General features: G+C 43.7%; 1 protein-coding gene and 1 long non-coding RNA gene across 6 annotated transcripts in view; one reads left to right on the top strand and one right to left on the bottom strand.

The window, feature by feature from the left end:
- The window catches only part of LOC125336625, a 28,577-nt gene extending 8,530 nt beyond the window's left edge, over positions 1 to 20,047 (top strand). The window contains exons 2-4 of one of the 4 annotated variants that reach the window (XR_007207817.1): positions 343 to 4,380; positions 9,467 to 9,594; positions 14,230 to 20,047. This is a non-coding gene — a long non-coding RNA (uncharacterized LOC125336625). Of the gene's footprint in view, positions 1 to 342; positions 4,381 to 9,466 lie in introns of all 4 variants that reach the window. The other 3 variants (XR_007207814.1, XR_007207815.1, XR_007207816.1) reach the window with 3 other exon arrangements.
- NR6A1 (nuclear receptor subfamily 6 group A member 1) overlaps positions 1 to 20,716 on the bottom strand; it is a 76,837-nt gene that overhangs the window by 53,347 nt on the left and 2,774 nt on the right. For both annotated transcript variants that reach the window (XM_048325374.1, XM_048325375.1), the window contains exon 2: positions 10,408 to 10,467. In XM_048325374.1, coding sequence (XP_048181331.1) covers positions 10,408 to 10,467 — 60 coding nt within the window. The remainder of the gene's footprint in view (positions 1 to 10,407; positions 10,468 to 20,716) is intronic.

The raw sequence follows: 20,716 nt of genomic DNA, 5'->3' as shown, positions 1-20,716 counted from the left end.
ACATTATACATCCAGAAACAATGACAAGGGAACCTCAGCTGGACTCTGGGGACCAGCAGGAGAACCGATGGTGCTTCCTGCCCTCCCTGCCCTAGCAAAGACTGGCAAGTCCAGCTCCTTCCAGCCTCAGCACAACAAGGCAATTCTCTGCAACACAGGAGCTAATTTTTGTGAAAACTGTCAGACTGATGACTCTGCCAGCAATTTCTAAAAAGCTAAAAGGCAGAAAACAGTCTCGGTAACAGAATCATCTGCAGTTAGGATCATCTTCCTCCTTCCCGAAACACGCACAGGAACTATGCCTGAATTCACAGCTAATGGGAAATCTTTTGATCTTCACAGACACAAAGCTGCCAGCCAAGAAGAGCAGTCTTCACAGGGGGACCTTCTGAGGAAGCACTTATCCTAAATTCACCACCACAATAAATGTAACACATCCTGGGTCTGGAGCAGCGCAGTCCTCAGTGTTGAAGAACTGTGAGCATGTTTAATACAGCAGAAAAGACAACGTTATTTATATCTCACAAAGCTGCTTACCCAGCGTTAGATGTGCTGGGGCATAGTGCAACTGCAGGAATCCATCAGGAGGACACCTGAGATTCCTCTCCATTAAAAGTGATGGATCTAACACAGCCAATCATCTTCATGGCAACAAATGTTATCTTAACAGACAGGGGATAAAAGTTCACAGGGAAGCTGTGCAAATTCATGAAAAGAAAAATGCATTCCTGCTGACTGAACGCACAGAAGCCTGTCTCCAGAAGTCTGTGTGTGCTGAAAAATGTCTGGAAGACAGGAGATGATTAGCAGGAAATATGCAAGCTTCTCCTCCTTGTATCCTTCTCCAAACATCCATTAGCCACTGGTTTGATTTTATTTAAGAGTCAGAACTGCTTTATTGATTGCAGCCAACAGCTGCAATTCAGTAGTGGTCCCAAACATCCCAAAGTAGTTTTTTCCCAACAAAGACAATTTCTGAAGTTCTGTGAAAGGAGAAGATGACACCGTTACTGAGACATCCTGGGCTGAGGTCATTTTGTTCCAGTCCAGGTACAAACAGTTCATAAATGGAGCTCCCTCCAAACCCATCCCTGCTTGTCTTCTCAGAACAACATCCCTCCCACCACCCCTGGAGTGCTGGGAAGCTGTTACGGTCCTGAAGAAGCTCCTGATCGTCTCCCCAGCCTGAGTGAGACTGTGCTCAGTCCTTGGGGAAATGTGGTGTGAGGGCAGGGGCTTGAGATGTCGCATGCTGATCCCTTCACCTTGCACAGAACAACTCTGGAGACAGGACAGCGAGCTGGGCTCTAATCCAGGTGATCCCTCCTGTCTAAGTAGGTCAGCAAGAAAGCCCCTGCCCATGGTCATGTCTTCCAGCCTCCTCTACCAAGCAAATTTGACAACTATTTCCTTTAGGAGGTCACAGGAGATGGAGAGTTTGATCCTGAGAGCTTGTGTGTTTGTTCTAGAAACATAAAACAAGTTTTGCTTTAAAAATACAACTATTTCACCATTTTGATAGCTCAGAAAGAGTTCAGTGAAGCACTTAAAAAAATACAGGGCATCTCATTACTCAGTCTGGGATGTCAGATTGCAAGAACATCCAGAGTAGCTCATTCATAAATGCCTTGTTTTAAAATACTACCACATTTGGCAAAAAGAATCAAAACCAAAATAATTTTACTTTTCAGCTGAAATCACTTGCTGAGTCTTAGCCTAGTATTTTTCAGGTATGAGTGTCTAGTATAATTTTCTTGCAAAATCACATCCCTATAGGTCAAAAAAACTTTCCACTCTTTCTATATGCTCTTGAAACACAAGTTGATACCTTGAGTTTCTGAAGAGTCAAACCATTTTTCCCTGCTAACACCCACTGCCAAGGTTCTGCTTCCCTGCTATGAAGCTAGACCCATTCCCAAACCCAGGGCAGGGTTGCTATGCTCTAACTGGCTCATCTGTGCAGGTGAAGATACTAAGAGACAGGACAGAACTCCTGAACCTTCATTGGTTTACCTCAGAGAACCTTATTTTAGTAGTGACAGTCTTTCTGATTATTTAATTGCTTTCCACTCAACCTTTCAGAAACCTGCTCAGCTCAGTGATGTCTTCAGGGCATCCTGTGCCAGAACTGGTAAAGCATCCTTTCAGCAGTTTCAGGAGATCTAAATGCAGATGCACCAGCCTGTGCTGCTGTTCAGTATTTCATTGTTTGCACAGTAGTAGGAGTCAGGTTGTGCACACACATGCAGTTAATTATCCTTGTGGCAAGTACCACTTCATGGGCCGAGTCCTTTATCCTCACACATGCTCTGTATTCCTGGTTCCCAAACATGGAACTTTGCATTCGACTGTACCAAAGCATTCACTTACACCTGATTTATCTAGAGATTCAAATCTGTGTCACTCTTCTGTCTAAAATACCCCAAACCTGCTAACCTGGGATACTACGTTTCTCCCAGGCCAGAAACCACGATGCTTTAGGACATGGCCAAGTCATTCTAAGGCTGCGCCAACTGGATCACGTTCCCACTTGGAACTGCATTCAAACCTCCCCGTTTGTCATTTGTTAATCCCTTTAACATTTGCCACAGCAAATTTGTATCATACCAGTTTAAATTGTCATTCGGTATTAAGTCAAACACCTTACAAAAGTCTAGGGTATGTTGCATCCACAAGCAAGCTTGTCAACCTAGAATGAGATCAAAAGAACTTGGTAAGTCCTCCCTAAAAGGCTGGAAACTGGTACCAACAGCATTTCTGCCAGGTCCCAGCAGAGCTCTGCATCTATTTTCTCCAGGATCACCATCACAGCACTATGTTCTAAAAGGGCAAATGGAACAGACTGGTAACTTTGTTCCCTGATTTCATGTAGCCCCAGGACTGTCAAGTAGTAATCCAAGGAATTTTTGGACAGTTAAAAATAATCTCCAGTGCTCACTGTAGAAGACTGATGAATCTGAAGTGTTTGGCCTTGGCATTGCTAGTTAAACACTCACCCAAATTTCAATGAAACAGCAATGACTAAAATTACTGCCAGCAGTCCCATGCTCTTATCTCCCCAAGGTGTATTTGCATGCTTACCCTGCTGAAGTCATTTACCTCGACAAAGAAAACACATTTTCTTACAGTACAGTTAAAGCTTGTTCCAGGACAAAGCAAGTGTGCTTGCACATGGCATTTCCATGGATGCTCCAGGCAGGCAGTAGGACACTGTCATGTGCTGAGGACAATCTTGGCCCCAGTCTCTATCACTGGGGTCACACACCTCCCTCATGAGAGTCACAGCTACAGCACAGGGGGTGGGAGGGAAAGGAAAGCTGTTTTACTACCAGATGCATATGTAAAATTTATTTAGTGATACTTTAGGGCAGTGCTGTTGGGATTTCTGCCCTGCTAAATAAAAGCCTTATTGTGAGGCGCTAGTAGAATGATTGGATTAGGGTGTAAGAATTGTTCAGCTACCATAAATAAAAAGAGCATAAGAAACATCCACCAAATGAACTCAATCCTGTGCCAGACAATTACCATGTTAACCTCTGTGTTTCAGGGTTTGTATGCAAATTGAAAGAAAACCCCATGTGCTCCAAATGTTCAATACTTTCATTCATAGAAAAGTCTAGTTCAGCAATCACTGCCTCCTGCCTGGTGGCCTTACAGGGATCCCAGTTCACAAGGTGTTCCGTGCACAGAGAACAGAGTTGGGCTTTCAGGGACTCCTGTCAGCATCTGGGGAGGGTCCACTTAATGCTTTTTTACAAACAAAAAATAATAATTAAGGAATAACAATCGAGGTGGCAGCTGTCAGCTCGTTTCAGTGCTTCCTAGGTGAAAGAAGTCTCAGAGAGAGGAAGGTGTGCTGAAGGTTCAGTGCAGACCATAACTTCTGGAGTTTGCCTTGCACATATTGCCCACTTACAGTTTCCAGAGAACTATTTTATCATTTCGGAGTCTGTCCAAAAAATCTGATGGAGAGCTTTGAACTTTGCAAAGGGGAAGGAGTGTGCAGCCAGGGTACAGAAATAACGTGTACAGTTTAACATTCAGAAGAAATTCAGGCTCTGAAATCATGAAACAAGATGAAAGTTACTACCTCGAAGGTCATTGGAGGGATAAAGGAGGAAGAAGTAGTGAATTGAGAAAAAAGCCTCTCTCACAGTGTCCTTTAAATACAAACACACTGTTTTGGTTTGTTAAAACCAAAATTTCATGCTTGACTTGAACTGAGTTTCCTTGATTTATGTTATACCTACCACATGTAGTCACCCTTCACACTGGGACACTCCTGCGGCTTAACACTCCAGGCTGAGCACTGCTTGTGATTAATTCAAATTGTCTTTGTTCTTTCCACCAGCTCCTACTCCAAGAGATGGCAAGAAAAAGGTGAGACTAATTTTCAGAGAATTCTTTTGATTTTCAGTATCAGCTGATGTTTAACGATACCATTAAAATCAATCAGTTTAAGTGCAGGCTACGAACTGTATTCCTGGAGCAAGATTGCTTCAAGTACTTTATTAGACAATACGCTTACTGTTAAATTACATGTATCAGCTCAGGATATTCAGAGAGAAACTGCTAGATCCCTACAACAAGAGAAAATACTCCAAATTTAAAGCAAGTTTCCAGCATTTAACCGTAAATTATCCCTGCTGACTCTGTAGGCTCCACTGCACTCACAGGAAAGTTATTTCAGATACAGCAGCAGATTTACTTTTTAACAAACAAACTGCAAATAATTCATCTCTCTGGAACCATGCGAGCCAGGTGGAAAAGGTGAAGATAATTAGATGCAATATAGAGATTTAAAGAGATTAAACCCCCTTTTCCTCTTTTCAGGGGAAAGAAGAGTGGGGACAGGAGCTGTGGAAATACAGACACTATGTACTCCACTAAGAAGTAGATCCCCTTCTCTCATTTCTGTTGGTTTAGCATTATGGGTGCCCCCCACCCCCAGTCTTTTTGGTTTTTAAGTGAACTTAATAAAGAAATCAGAATCATTATAAACATCCTTGGTGCTGCTATTGAGAACATGCCTATCCACAAGAGGAAAGGTTTTTCCACAACTGCAACGCCGATATATTCCAAGCTGGTTTAAGAAATACTAAGTCAACTCAGCATCCACAACCAGAGCGTTACACTTCTGCAATTCATTAGTCCTCAAGGTTCCATTCCGTAATTAAAATACTTTGCAGTTTAAGGCTTTACAATAAAGAATGTGCAGTCCTCAGCAGTGTTTCCACAGCCAGTCTATGGAAAACATATGCATGGAAAATCTGTACAGTGCATGTATACAGCCATCTTTGGATAGCTTCAGTGAACATTCAACGCTGTCGGTGAGTTTGAGAACTAGAAAAAACCATCGACCGTTGACTGTACCTTGAGGTTTATCACAAACCCTCTGTTAAATGGAAAGCCTGAACCTTCAGAGATTTCACATGTGGTTGCCATTAGCAGGTCATGATTTACAGATTATATTAAGAGCTACAGAGGTTGAGTTTTTCCAGTTCTACTTTCTCTAAAAGTGAATTGATGTATAAGAAATGCTTGTTTGCTCTTAAAAAAAAAAAAAAAAAAAGAATTAAAGCTTTATACTAGCATAGCATTTGTGCAGAACAGAGTATAAGAGATCAATGGAAGGTTTTGTATGGGCAGCACAAAAGCAGGAACGTATCCACACCATATGGGACACTTGGAAACAAATCTGAGCGTGGTATATGTTCAAAATAGTAGAATACAGGCCAGATCAGGAGGGAAACCTCATTTCCATTTGGGCTGGCAACTTGAGCTTTGCTGGAAAAAGCTTTGGAATGTCAGTTCATTTGCTCCCAGGAACCTGCACTGGATTTCAGCAGCTGCTCACCGGGAATGCCAGGCGAGGAGTGGCTCCCTCCCAGCCAGGTCCAGCTGCTCCCATGGCTCAGGCTGTGGCTCTGCACCCAGGCAAGCAAGGAAACCTTTCAAAGGAACAGAAAGCCAAGGGCTCAGACACCTCAGTGGTACCTACGTGGAACCCTTTCCAGCCCGGCTGGGTGACCAAGACTGCAGGCTCTGGCAGTGGGTGCCTTCACAAGGGTGCAGGCACTTGTTTTGCCCTCACAGGGACTGCAGGATCCATAAAATAAGAAAAGACCCAAAGCATGTGCCAGGGAATATTGTCTTGGGCTGTTCTAGAAGAAGAAATCTTCTAACATGTAAAATTTTACTTCTGTATATGGTCACAGATGGGCAGCACTTAACAAAAAAAGAAAAAACACCCCACCCCATCTCAAGCTGAAGAGAAAGCACAGGCTGTTGAAAGTTAACCCTTCAAACACACCTGGCACCTTTATGTGCCTATATCAGATCACCATTGGGCACTAAAGTGTCAAACAGGCCTTTGTCTAAACGGGTGCCAGTGGAAAGTGGTCCAGCTCATAGTTACCTGCTCCATCAACTACAGACCAGGTATTCCTGGCTGCAAAAATCTGTAAGTAGAAGTGGAGTGACCAAGCAAAAATAATCACCTTACAAAACAAAAGGTGATTTATATATTATTTTTTATGTCATTTCTAAAGAAGAGTATTTTCTACTCCTCTCCCTGTGAACATGTGCTTGCCAGAATCACCAAGACTTGACAGCTGCCACAGGGAGTTCCATGTGACAGCACCACCACTGTGGCATCTTCAGCATCTAATGGCTGCAATCAACATTCATTGCTGTCGGTGGGTTTTCATTTCTATCAACTCACTGATCAATGAATGCAAACTGCGGACCAGCCAGCCAAGGACCACCTGCTCGGACAGCCCAGGACCACCCATTCAGATGGCCAGGGTGGCTCTTCTGGCAAGAAAAGTGACACTTGTGCCAAAGAAATGCCGTGTCCAAGTTCTGCCTCCCAAAACGGTGTAAGGCAGGTCTATGGCTGTGCCATTGTCCCACCAAAGAAGTTCAAGACACGTCATCCAGCTCCTTCATGAGCAAATCTGAGTGCTAATTAAGAACTGCACAGGAATTTTTAAAGGAGCAGAACAGTTGAGGAACTAGTTCAGTTCTAATAAAAGTGACACCCAATTGGCAAATCTGTCAGTAAAGCATAAACCTACAGCTTTACCAGTTTATAGGAAATTAAACTTCCTCCTGAGCAAGCCAAGCTATGGAACAGCACCGGTCCTACAAAGGGAACTGAAGCTGTGGGGCTTTGGATTGACAGGGATGATAATGGAAGGAAGCAAACAGAAAATAGTGATTTAAGGTACTGCTGCAGAGAACATTCTTCAGGGCTGTGGTGGGCAAGGCCAGCTTCAATTACATTGGAAAGGCAAGGAGCTGGAGCTGACTGCCTGGGGCAGGCAGGGACCTTCCTGCTCTGCGGCTGTGCAGGGAGGAGCAGACACATCTGTGCATGACAGACACAACTGACACTGCTGTGAGACAGAAGAGCAGCCTCTCGAGCTGCCCTCCAAGTGTTTTCACATGATTGGCATGACCTACCTGTTCCCAGAAATGCCCCTGTCTCTGGACAGTGCAATGCAGTAAAGTTAGGAGGTCCCTGTGGTGCCCCCCACACCACTCAGAGCAGCAATGGTGGATCCCACTCTGCTCAGCAGTGGTGTCAGTCAATCCCCTGTGCAGTAAAGGGTCCAAGCACTTCTCTTATGCCTTGTTTGCTCCTCCAGTTGCTCACAGGATTATCCTGAAGCAGCCTGTTCAGGCACGCTGTGCTGCTATCCCACAGGAACCATGTCCCTCAGCTCACTGTACAGCTCAAGTCAGAACAACTCACCAAGGACTTGTAAACTCCAGTTTGGTGAATATTCAAAATAAATCTGCTTGTTCTGTTAAAAGACTTAAACTTGTTCAATTTTACACAGGAACAGCTCCACCAAGTTCAACAGCTACACACTAAATGGACTGAACCTTGCAAAAGTGGAGTTTTAGGAAAAGTCTCCCCTCTCCCTGGGTCTGACAGCAAAGGGCCCTGTTCAGTCACCCCCAGTGAGCACTTCCACTGACACCCTGGGTAAGTGTGGTGGTTTAGTACAGGAATTTACCACAGCAGTGTAACAGCAAGCAGCCCAAAAGCACGTCTGCCAAATTGTTCTACCATTATGAAAACAAGACAAATGACTCGTTTTTGATGCAGTTTGACATTCTGCCTTTGAAATCTCAAATTTTTCAGCATGCTTGGCAGACTCATTCAGAAGTGAGAGTGCACAATTTGGATTTTTTCCAGCGACATCTTACAGGATGTACAAGAAAGCACTTCTGTGTTATTTTAAACAGACATTTCAGCCAACTGGTTTTCCTCATGTATACCTGTATGAAAGTAGAAAATACAGAAGTCCTGACAGAGGCGTTCGTCTTTACTGCAAAGACATGTGAAAATAATTCACTGCAGTTTCTCTGAATAAGGCATTTCAGACAAACAGGGAAAATTACAATAAAGGAGCCATTACCCCAGTTTGCCAATGCATGACAAGCCAAAGGCTTGCACAGACACTCCACACATCTCAAATGCGCTGGATGCACAAATAAGCTTAAAATTTGGGTTCCTACTTGGCTGTAAAAAAATCCTCCAGATTTTTTGGGGTTTTTTTTGTTTTGGTTTGGTTTTTTTTGTTTTGGTTTGGTTTTTTTGCCTTAATCATGTTTGGTAAGGAGACAGCAAAGGAAAAAACTTAACTAAGGGAAGACAGGTTAGCAGGCATGTTCAGAATGTTTTCAAATTCATGCTTGGGAAGCTTTAGATGTTTGTGTCAGCAACTGTTTGCTGCCTACCAGAGCCACCACCTCGCAAATCTGCCTGCCCTGGGGCACATCAGGGTGACACTGAGCACCAGCACATTCAGTGCTGCCACCACAGCCATGGGACAGCTGGGGCTGGAGAAGTCTGGGGCCTGCCCAGCAGGAATTTCCAGGGCTCATCCATCCACACCGGAGGCCAGTGAGGGCTGGGTCATCATCGCGACCGGCCGGAGTGGCCACCAGCACTGACCCGGTGATCGAGAGACAGGAGGACATCAAAAGAACTGGAGGAGCTCGGTTTATTTAGTTTATCAAAAGTTTATATAAATATCTTCATAGGGAACAGACGTTTGACAAGCATTTTTCAGTTTAGCAAAAGATAACAGACATGAAAGCTGTAGTTAGACAAACTCACAGTAGCAATAAGATACAGTTATTTAAGGGGAAAGAGTCACTCAGCTCATGTTGGACAGTCCTGCCTTTTTTTGCAGACACATTCTGCTGGGAGAATACCATGGAAAATTTAGTTTTAATACCTTTCAGTGCACAAGAATAAATCTGAGCTATGTCAGGCCACAAAGGTTCAACAGAATATTAGCCAATGTATCATCATAAACTATACATGTCTCTAGATGAAAAATTATTCTACATATGCATTTGCAAATTATCTGTTTCCATATAAAAGTGATAAACTGCATGAAAACCTAGCTAGATACCAACAAAGATGTGTTTTATTAATCAACAGGCAAATAACTGCACACATGTTACAACTTGGAGCCTACCTTGCATGCATTCCACAGGGCTGTTCTCATTATAAAGGAAGGAACCATATTTTCATTCCCATCACAGAGGAACCACAGTTCTCCAGTAAAAGTAAGTGCAAGTCCACCAGCACAAAGGCATGTGGAAAGGACAGTATCCTGGCTCTGGGAGGCTTTTAAGCAGTTGTGAACATCTGAGCATTACTTTTGAAATGAGCTGTCAGTTAAAAGACTGCCACATTTGAAAAATCCACAGAGTTCCCAAACAATGAGATGAAAAGTTGCTCTGAATGAGGGGTTCTCAGCCCTGTTAAGGACACAGTTTCCCAGTCCCACCAGTCTGACAAGGGCCTGTTGCCATCTAGTGGATTCCCATCGACTGGTCCCTCCGCACAGCAAATGCCACTAGATGGAGTGTTAAGAAGGGATTCTGAATTCCTACTTTTTTAAGTGTCCAGCAGCTCAGATTTTCAAAGTCTCAAAAAATTACAGGCCCAGAATTACCCTGAAATTGAGGTGGATTTCACCAACGCTCTCAGTTTCATGAGAAATTCCAGGCTATAGATTTCCAAGTGTAATACTGAAACACTGCAGAAAAATACTCCTGTGTCAACATAATTTACATCACCTCAGGAGTTTCTATCACTCATGCAGGCATCTCCTTCACTGAGATATCTCTGGTGGCAACACATGTTACACAACCTGCATTCTGCTGGTGTAAATAGTGATGTACAGACCTGGTCTGTGCTACTTTTGTGAGAAATACCTCATCAGCTCTCTGCTATGGGAATCCTCACTTCCATGAATAAGCATCAGCTCTAAAACTTCTCCAAGTCTCTACCATGGAGTATCAATTCCCATCTCTGGATTATCTCAGAATAAGAAATTCTACCTCGTCACACATGGCAAGAAAAGGGGTACTTACTGCCCATGGAGTTCATAGGGAGGACAGGAGAGGAGGAACTCATCTGCTCCACATCTGTAGCTAATGGGAAAGTGAAAATGAGAAAGATGTGATGTGCACGTTACTGAGAAGGTTTTATTTTGAAAACTTTAATTTACACTGAAATTGAATACAGGTGTCTTCAATCACTTGAGGAAGCTGCTCTGAGAAGCGGGTAATTTTAACAGCATCTGCTTTCCCCCTTTCAAGGTATTTCTCTCATACACATTATCTGTAGATCTACTTTTCTGAGCAGTCATATTAGTAATTTCTAACTTGTGATGGTCTGAGAATATCAATTCAGAGCAACTTCCAGCACAAAGAAAGTCTAAATTACATCAGCTTTAAACTCTATGCAGAGCATTATTGTGGAATGAAAGGACATGATGATCTCCCATCTGCATCCAGTGAACCTTCAAAAGATTACTGATCAGAAGAGAGATCCTCTTCCAAAGACTGGCAAGCTGCTGGCATTTGTTCTGGAGCAGCATCAGAAACAAGTATCTTTAAGCACAGGACACTCCAAAGCTTTATTTTCTAACAGCTGAGAAAAGAAGCAGAACTTCCTGCCTGTGTTTGCCAATGAAAACCCTCAAAGTCAGAATGTGATCAAAAACAAATGCCAGATTGCCCTCTGTGTTTTGGAAAGAATCCACCTTTCCAGGACCCAAACCAGAGAAAACCATCTTGCAGTAACAGGGTCAGTTTTAACCCGGCATGAGGTAAAGCAAAGATGCATTCTTTGGGCTTGATCTCTCTCAAAAGACCACAGCCCCTCTCAGCACATCACCACCAACACCCAAGTCGAGCAGCTGAGTCTCCATCTCCATCATTTTAATGCTGGTAGGTCCCATATGATTATATATTCTATAACTCTTGTTTAGCTCTAAGACCCAATAAATGCACACTACAAGTTTACATTCCTAACCACAGAACACAGCCCCAGAAGCACAACTCCAGCCCACAGCCAGGCTTTGCTGCCAGCCCGAATCCTGCCTTTCACATTCTTGCAATTCCCATTTCTCAGGCAGCAGGCAGTTCCCTGAGGACCAGTGTTTACACTGAAAGTGCAAAGTTCTGCTCTAATTAGGCAAACCACAAACAAATGTAAACACTTCAGCAGACCATTTTTACAGAACACGAGAGCAGACACTGCACCACACTGACTAAATCCTCCTGCCATACCTTCCTACCACTACTCAAAGCAGCTGTAGTTCATCGTGTTCAACACCAGCCATAGCTGAGAACAGCAACAAACACAATTACAGATTTATTCAGCAATGCCCTGGCTCGTTCCTGTCCTATTCCCCACTGAATTATCAAGACATTTACTGCCTAGAACATCTACACGTTAATTTATCATCTTGCTTGGTTCTTGCACCGGTGTTCAGAAAGCTGCATGTGACATGCCCACTGCAGACTTCGCAACAGGCTCTGGATTACACTGCACAGATCTCTGATGTGCTCAGAGAAGAAGAATTATTTTGCATCTTCCTATTTCCCACCGTAATACTACAGCCTCCCTGATTTAGGAACTGGCAGGCCATTTACTATACATGTTTTGTACGGAAAAAAAAGATTCTTCATATGCAGAACAGCCATTTTGGGTTCCTGGAAAGAGCTTTGTACTTCTGCCTATTGAAGGCTACGTATGCTTTCACATACAGCCAAATTAAGCCAAAAAATAAGTGCAGGTTAAAGTTACTCTGACTCTTTTGAGAGTGGTGCAGATTCAGCACTGAGCACAACTCGGCTTTCAGGAAGGCTGAGGGACCAGCTCAGCAGATGGTCACTCCAGGGTTACCTGCTGCTCTGGCACACAGAGGTCACTGCCCGGCACGCGGCCAGATGGCACAGGGCAGGCACTTGAGAAGCTGCTGTGAGAGGAACGGCCACTTAGGGCAGTAAGCTACACCTGCCAACATCTGGAATAGTTTATCAAGTATCATTCAAAGAGCAACTAAATAATGCATGTGCCTTCTGAAGAGAGGTTTCTGAGTGGGAAGTGTTTGGAGAGAGGCAGCACAAATTCTCCAAGTCCCGAAATTTTAGATTGTTCACTGTAATGCCCTGTTACTGCCTGCAAACAATGAAGTGTAACTATTTCCCAGCCATACTTGGAAATTTCAGTCCACACTTGAAATTATGTGTTTTAATGACCATTTGTGGTATGGTCACCAATGTGGACACCATGGGCACCACCACCCAGCTGCTCACATTTGAGGTTAGAATTCCCTCAGTGTCCTGCCCAGTGCTGCCGGGAATCCGGCGATCCCACCGCCGTGCAGGAACAGGGCACAGCTGTGGCACCCAAGAGCACCAACACATCAGGATTTCTGTTCTTGTGCTACTACTGGCAGATGGTATTTATAACATATTAGTCTCAACATCACACTTTGATTTTTTTTTTTAAGTACGTAAAAGCACAATTGCTTATTCTACACCTGGCCTTGAATAGACGGATTTTAAAATTTCTCTCAATATAAAAAAAATTCAAACAGCTCTTTATGAAACATGCCAATGCTGGTTTGCTCTCTTATCCATAATCGCCACCCTTCCCTCGAGCCCTTTTTATCTTCATAATTATATGTAATCCATTAAATTCCTAAAAACAATTCATCTAAGGGAGAAGAGAGATGGACTAACAACCAGACTTAAGATTTTGGAAAGTGGTTTGCCCTAAAAGATGAAAAGGACAGAAGCTATGACAAGCAGCTGCTGCCAATAAAAGTATTTACCTCCTGACCTCTCCTCTGCCCACTCAGTGAACAGTGCCAATTGTTTTCCTGTATTATATACTGTTTACAAGCCCTGATTGGCATGAAAGGAATTAATAATTCAGTTCATGGAGCTGATGACCTTTATTGGGGTACCCCTGTTTGCTGAGCAGGAATCAGAGCAAAAAACTCCCTCAAAGCCACAGGGTTTCTTTAAGAGTTTTTCACTTTACAGCCTAACTGGCCACCATAACATAAATCAATTATTTCTCCTGTTTTAAACAACAATGCTACCTATTCTCAACCCCTCGATTTCTAACTTCCCTTGTATCAAGCCAGGCCTTGTTCTTTGACTTTTACAATGGTCTGGTAAACACACTGGCAAGGCCGGCTTGGAGAGCTTTGCAGGATCGGGAACATTTGGGAACACCAGCAAAAAGAGGTTATGCTATTTTGAACTTCTCTTGACCTTTGCCTGCCCTTGTCTCTGTTTATGCTAATTGAAGGGGTATATGGGCTACTCCTAGAAATGAACTTAGCCTGAACCTGTGACACAGCACTGGACTTTAAAGATGAGTTGTGGTACCACTCCCCAATGTTGTCATCTCACGTATGGGAAGAGCTCAGCAGATAACACATGGTACCCTGGGCACTGCAGGGATTCCCAAGGTGGGAATGAGCAGAACATGATGACTTAGTGAGTCCCATCATGTTCCCCCCTTCCGAGCAGCTGCTCTCCTGATGAGGATCAATCAATCACACACATGGATCTGTGTGGCACAGTCCCGGTGCTGCCTGTGGGGCTGCAAGCTGGACATGTGCGTGGGACAGGCTCAGCAGGCACAGAATGTTCCAGAGGTGACTCTGCCACGTCCCACAGAAGGCACCAAGTGCTTCTGTCAACCTCGTGGCCATAAGCTGTCACAAGCACAGCCTGACTCAGTTGTGAGGTTCTCCAGGACCCCAGGTCCTCTCTGCTGAGCTGCTCCCCAGCCTGCACCATTCCATGGGGTTATTCCAGTCCAGGTGTAGGACTTGATGTTTGTGTCTGTTTAACTTTGAAGTTTTAATCAACCTTTTCCTTCAGGTTATCAAGGTCCTTCCGAACAGCAGCTGTGCCCTCCCAGTTATCAATCTGGTGTCATCTGCAAGTCTGAGGAGTTTGTCCATCCCACCATCCAGATGGTTGATGAAATTGCTCAATAGTATTGGCCCCAACACTGACTCCCAAGGACAATCACAGCATAGTGAGTGCTTGAACTCGACTGCCACCCTTTGAGCAAAACAGCCCAGGTTTTCACCCAAACTGCCTACAAGGATGCATCAGAAGCCTTGCCTAAGGCTAAGGTTAATGACAAAATTACCCTCCCCTCATCCATGGATCCAGTCATTTCATCACAGAAGGAATGAGGTTGGTCAGGCATGATCTCTCCCCTTGGAAAACCCACAGTGAATGTTCCCAATTACCTTCCTGTCCTTCAAGTGCCTGGAAATGCCTTTTGGGAGGATTTGCTCCATACCCTTCGCACTGAGGGACTGAGACAAGGCTGACCAGCCTGCAGTTGCCCATAGCAGCTACTACTCAGCAGAGCTGAGTTAAAGGTGATTCATTATCCCTTATCAGCTAAATTTTACTATACAGAGACATTCCTCCCCTTTCCCCTACATTGGGTAGAGCTTGTCTCACCTCAGCACTGAAAACACACACTGTTTGCAGAGAGGAGTGGGAAATAAGGTCATCTCATGATAAATATTTTTACTTCTTTTCATTTACGTGGAAAACAATCCCAGTTCCTGCTTACCAACAAAACTGAAAGGAAACCTACACAGAGTTGAGTGTTCCATGTACCTGCACTGTATTCCTCAATATACTCTCTACAAACATTGTTATTTTAAATGCCTGTTTACATTCCAGTAAAATTCTGTCAGCGTGGTATCTGATTTATTGATGCTATCAAAAGTCACAAGATTCCTGACATGCCTCCTGAGGCACAAAAATCAAAGCAGAAGGGAGATGCATGTTGTTGCAGTATCAGCACTACCACATACCTTATGAGCTGGGTTTCCAGAAGCCCTCTGTGATTTCTGGGACAGAGCACAGTGCACTTCTGGAAAGCTGCTGCTTCCCTGAGAGGTTCAGCAGGCTCTGCTCCTGAAAAATGGGGTGGAAGTGCCCTCAGAGCTGGCTTGTGGTAACAGCAAGGCTCATCAAGGCAGCTCTCAGCCAGCTCATTCCTCTGTAGGGGACTCATACACATCTGGCATCTTATTTTAGACTTTTAGGCTACCAAATGGGAAAACACAGTCAAGCACCAAAGCTTTTTAGAAAAATTATGATGATGAAGTAAAAAACCTGTCCTAAAAGAAAGGCGATCATCTCTCTCTGTTTCACATCCAGTGCCTCTCAGCACGCAGCACCCCAGCCCACAGGCACACTGTCTTTGTCCCGGGGCATGAAGATTTGCATCTTCTCTACCTGGAGGACATTTTGGTTTATGAGGATATTGCCTACCAGGCAGCCCAGCCTACTCCAATATTGAAAGATCAATTGCATAATCAGTTTGTAAATCTGGGGAAATTCTTTATTGACTTTTTGATCACTGATAAAGTGTTGACCAACACAAGGCATACCACTATAGCAAAATCCATCTAGAGTCCACTAGAATTACCTACCAGAATTGACCAGAAAAAAACCAGAATTGACTGATATTATACAAGAGATGCTATTTTTTGAAGAGTTAACATCAAGACAGATTAATACCGATCTCCTGATAAATAATAGCATGTTATGATATACAGAATATGCCAGAAATCATGTTGCAAATTAGCCAGTGTTCCCAGAGGCAAGTTGTTCTAGACCCCAAGCAGTGCACCATGTTAGAAACGCCCCTGTAACTGGGCCTCTTCACCAAGATGCAGGTAACCTGCCCATTTAATGCAGCAGATAGTGCAGCAGTGGCACTGACACACCAGATCCTGCAGAAGCAGGACATGGGACCAATCTGAAAACAGCTTTTTTCCCTAATCTCAAGGTTAATTAATTTCACGGTATTTATCTTCCAATTTTAATTAGAGGAGATAATATTACAGCTGCTAACTGCAATGGGCTTGAGCTGCTCACTGCCCATGCCTGCCAGGACCTGGCTGACCGCACCAGCCCGGGATGAGGACATGGACTGTCCTCACTGGGGGGTGAATTTGAGGCAATATCGTGACAGAAGCCTTCAATGTGAAAAACAGGTGTAAGCACCACACACCGGAACAAGTTTCTCATGGTTACCACACGGACACAGAAACACTGAATCATCCAAATCAACCACTGAATGTATAATTAACATTACAGCGGCATTAGAGGGAAGAAGCCTCCCAGCTGCTGGGGTGCCGTGCGCTCCTGCCACGCTCGGCTGTGGCACGAGCTGGGTGATGCCACTGTCACACCAGAGTTACTGCTGGTGGTCAGGATTCAAACCCACGGGTCTCAGCACACGGAGGACACGTGTTAGAACCTGATATTCTCTGTGCTGTGTGAATCAAACAGCAGAGCTGTGTCTCTCACCACCCGTCACACGAGGACAAATGAGCGGCTGAACATTCCAAGTGTCAGTGTGGGAACAGTGCTGGGTGTGGCTCTCTCATTTTTGTGAGGTCTCCCCTTCCCACAGGCCACCTGGAAGTGGCTGTGGCTCGTGCTGATGGCTGCAATAACTGACCAGTCCTTGAGACTTCAGGTTTTCCTTCCATTATTGATTTGAGCATCTTGCTCATAAAATTCAGTGATCCAGACCCCACCGAGCACTTCCCTCTCACCCCACCAATGCCAGCATCCCGGGTTTTGTTGGAGTGAAAGGCTCACATTAAGCATTTGGCCTCCCAGGGATAGGGATTACAAACAGGCAGGAATCAAGGGAAATTTGATTCTTTCTCCCCACCTACCTCTCTGCCTACTGTCTTCCATGTTTGCAAACCGTATTAGCTCCTGCTGCTTGCAATTCCAGAAACACCTCCCTTTCTCTTTGGGGCTCATTCCAGCCACATCTGCCTATTGCTATAATCTCATTTTGCAGGATGCCACATCTCTTAGTAGCTTTTAATTGTGGTAACACATCTAAGCATCTTAAAAAGCACATCAGAAACTGTCTGACAGATAGAAAAATGCTCTTCAGAATAGAAACATCCCTCCTGATATTTGGATATTTGTGGATATTTGTCTCCACTTGTACAAGAAAATTACCTTAAATGCAGAAAAATATCTATATTTTTAAAGAGAAGGCTCCTAATCTTTTCAATGAGAAATTAATTCTGGATTGAATTTAGTATACACTGCTGCTCTGAAGAACAATCTGAATTTTAATTGACTTTTAATCTAACTTAAATAATACAGGAGTTCATGTTTTGCCAATTTCCAAGGAAAGACACTGCACAATTTTACCTTTTAAAAAAATCTCTGTTGGAAGACATATGATTACAAGTTTTACAATTTTAAAATAATTGTTACATACATTGCTAAGGGAAATCTATTTGTATTCTTTCTTTTGAAGCTGCTCAGCACTGGTGCTCCACAGATGGCCATGTTCTGCTTGGGCAGTGGTGGGTAAGGCTGGTCCCCCTGCACCCCCACCCAGCCACGGACCACAGCCACGTCTGAAACATCTCACTCTCCTCAGGAAAAATCATCACCTCATAATCTGCTGCCTGCTGGACTAAAGGAGATGAGAAAGGCTGCGGCACTGCTGTTTATTTTGCCATAGATATGGCATTTCTTCTGTAGCAACTATTGCAGAGGTTTTCCTAGAAAAAAAAATTATAAACAAGTCTCTTGTTCCAATGTATAGCATCTTACTAGAACATTTTCTAGTATTTCTTATTTGAATTTCAAATGATTATTTGAACTCTTACTTGAATTCAAGTAATCCCTATCCTGCAATAAAATATCCTACAGATGTTGACAACTACAGTTCACTTACTATTGGGCAATCTATATATACTTTTTTAGCATAACTCAAAGATAGAAAAAGAGGCCAAGCACCCAGAGGTGTATTTCTTCCCCAGTAAGTTTGAAACAGCTTATATTGCTTCTTGCAATAGAAGCTGTTTCAAACTTACATTGTTTCATGAAAAAAGGGCAAAATTTAAAAATTCTGATCCTCTAGATAAAAACATGCTGCTGCTGGACCTGCCACTTCAGAACATGGAGGTTTGGGAACAGGAAACAAACCCTTCACCTACCAGCTATAGAAAAGGGGTAAATAAAAAAACCAAATCTAAGAACAAAACAACTCAGCATTACTGGAAACAAAACCTTGAGTGCAGGCTGGAGCTTGCCTCTTACAAAAGCCGAGTCCCTTGCACCGAGGGTGTAAGTTACCACTTGTGAGTAAGGACCAACACAGCCCTTTCCTTCTGTCCACATGAAGGAACATTTCTGGCAGGGCTGGCGATCCCCATTTCCCACATTGTGTGATTGATTACACTCTCTCCCTTAGAAGAGCTGATTGGTTTCCTGGTGCCAGGAAAATGATTGATGAATATTTCAGGCCATGGGCCTCTCTTCCTGCTGGGTGTCCTTTTCACATGTCTCCAATGGGCCTGGGGATTTTTTTTCAAGACTAGGAAGTGTCATTTTTATGGATATCATCCTGTGATAGGGACAGTTCACTGAGCAGAGGCCTTATGTAAATCCAAGTGAAATACTAAAGGTCAGCTCAAGTGTTAAGGTGATGGACCCAGTTGGCAGCACCAGGTAAGCAGGAAAACAGAACTGGGCAAAGAAAAGCTTCACAAAGCAGCAACAAAGCAGGAGGCACCGAGCAGCCACACCCTGAGCTTGGTACAGCAGCAAACTGGTACCCAACACTGGCATCTTTCCTCAGCTCCCTTCAATTTTGTACAACACCACGAGTAAGGTAAATTTGCAGGTAAGAACAACCCCTGCTTGTGACCCACAGAAAGGGCATTTCCTTAGCACTGCTGATAAAACAGGCAGAGGATGGAGAGTCTCCTGGCAAAAGCACTCACAAGACATCTGAAACAACATACTTAGGAATAATTCCTTGTAAGTATTGCCAAACAACATAAAGCTACAGCTGTGAGACTGAATGAAGAGATTTTTGGAGGACGAGCTGGTGTTTGGCAGAACTTTCAGATACTCAAAGTTCTTTTACAAACTTTTACTACAACCACGACAGCCATCATTTAATCACTTGGCTTCAGGATCTGAGGGCTCCGCAGCAATTCCCGCAGGTAAACCCTGGGCTTCTCAGCAGCAACTAAGCAGAATAAACCCTAACGCTGACAGGAGCCCCATGCACATTTACAGCTCAGGGGTACAGCATCAGCAGGTTTGTAAGCAGTGCAAGGAGCCCACCACAATGAACACCTTCAGACACTGTACCACCAATGCAACCCACATTTCCTGCAGGAAGAGCTGGGGAGGCTTTATCCAACAAGAGAATTTTGGGATTTAGTCTGAAGGACATCACAGTTCCAGATTATGTTCCCATAAAAACTACTGAAGGTTTCCCCTCAAGTTTCAGCTGGGAGGTATTTCCAGACAAGGACATCACAGCAATTTGCAGTCAGCCTGGCATTAGAGCTGTGATAGATTTTTACTGGGGTTTTTTTTCATGTGTTCACAAAGGAAAAAAAGGCTTAAAAAAAATTAATCTTTCACACTGACCAGGCATTTCTCTAAGTTTAAATTTCACCACATCTACAAGCCTACGGCTGGGATGATTAGGCAATGGAAGACATGTAACTTGTGCTCTCTGAAGGACGCAGGGTCCACCCTGGGTAAATGAAGCCTCCTTATCGAAGTGCTGGGGGAGAACTCAGATACTCCAGGCATATACTGCTTTCAAGATAAGTTATTGGCAATCATTTACCAATAAAGAACTTCACTGAAGCCAGCCTCTCCGTGGAGTATTTCCTCTTTCTAACAAAACCTGTACAGAACCATTTCTATCAACACATAAAATCTGGAAGTCTTCTAATTATGTAATTAGAACTGTAATAATTAAGACCAAAGCTAAAGCTCGAAGGGTCCCCTTGTCCCCCAACTTCCCTTTCTCAATTAACTGTGCACAGTGATAACCACTTTGGCTTAAAGGCTAAAAAAAGGACAGGATCAAAAGGCTGGTTTAATACAGCTGGAGGGAAAGAATGCATTTCAGCTCCCCAGCAGCCATCTGATGAAACCCTGGGCCAATTCTCTATGTAAATGACTTAATTAGAATTAGCAGATTACACTGCTGAAGGCTTTATTTAAATAGGCAGTTTATCAACAGGATAAACTGTGCTCCCATTCTCACAGAATGCTGGTGTAAATGCATCTGTTCAAAGCTCTACCACGTAGGAGTTGAACAGCAATTCAATAAACCACTGGCATATTTTCCCCACCAGAAAAAGAAATACCCCAAAGGACTTGCCAGAGGCAGGGCAGAAAGATAGCTATTGCCTCCCAACAATCAAGAATTAGTCTCCCAGATGGGAAAGTTCCCTCATTTTCTATAATACAGTCTCTTTATACTGTTTTTTAGCAAAGCGGGGAAAAAAATCCTGTTGTTGCAGTGTCACAT

This window comes from Corvus hawaiiensis, chromosome 21, assembly GCF_020740725.1.
Source record: "Corvus hawaiiensis isolate bCorHaw1 chromosome 21, bCorHaw1.pri.cur, whole genome shotgun sequence".
NCBI lineage: Eukaryota > Metazoa > Chordata > Aves > Passeriformes > Corvidae > Corvus > Corvus hawaiiensis.
Note: the sequence above shows the minus strand (reverse complement) of the source record. Positions and strands in the feature narration are given on the sequence as shown.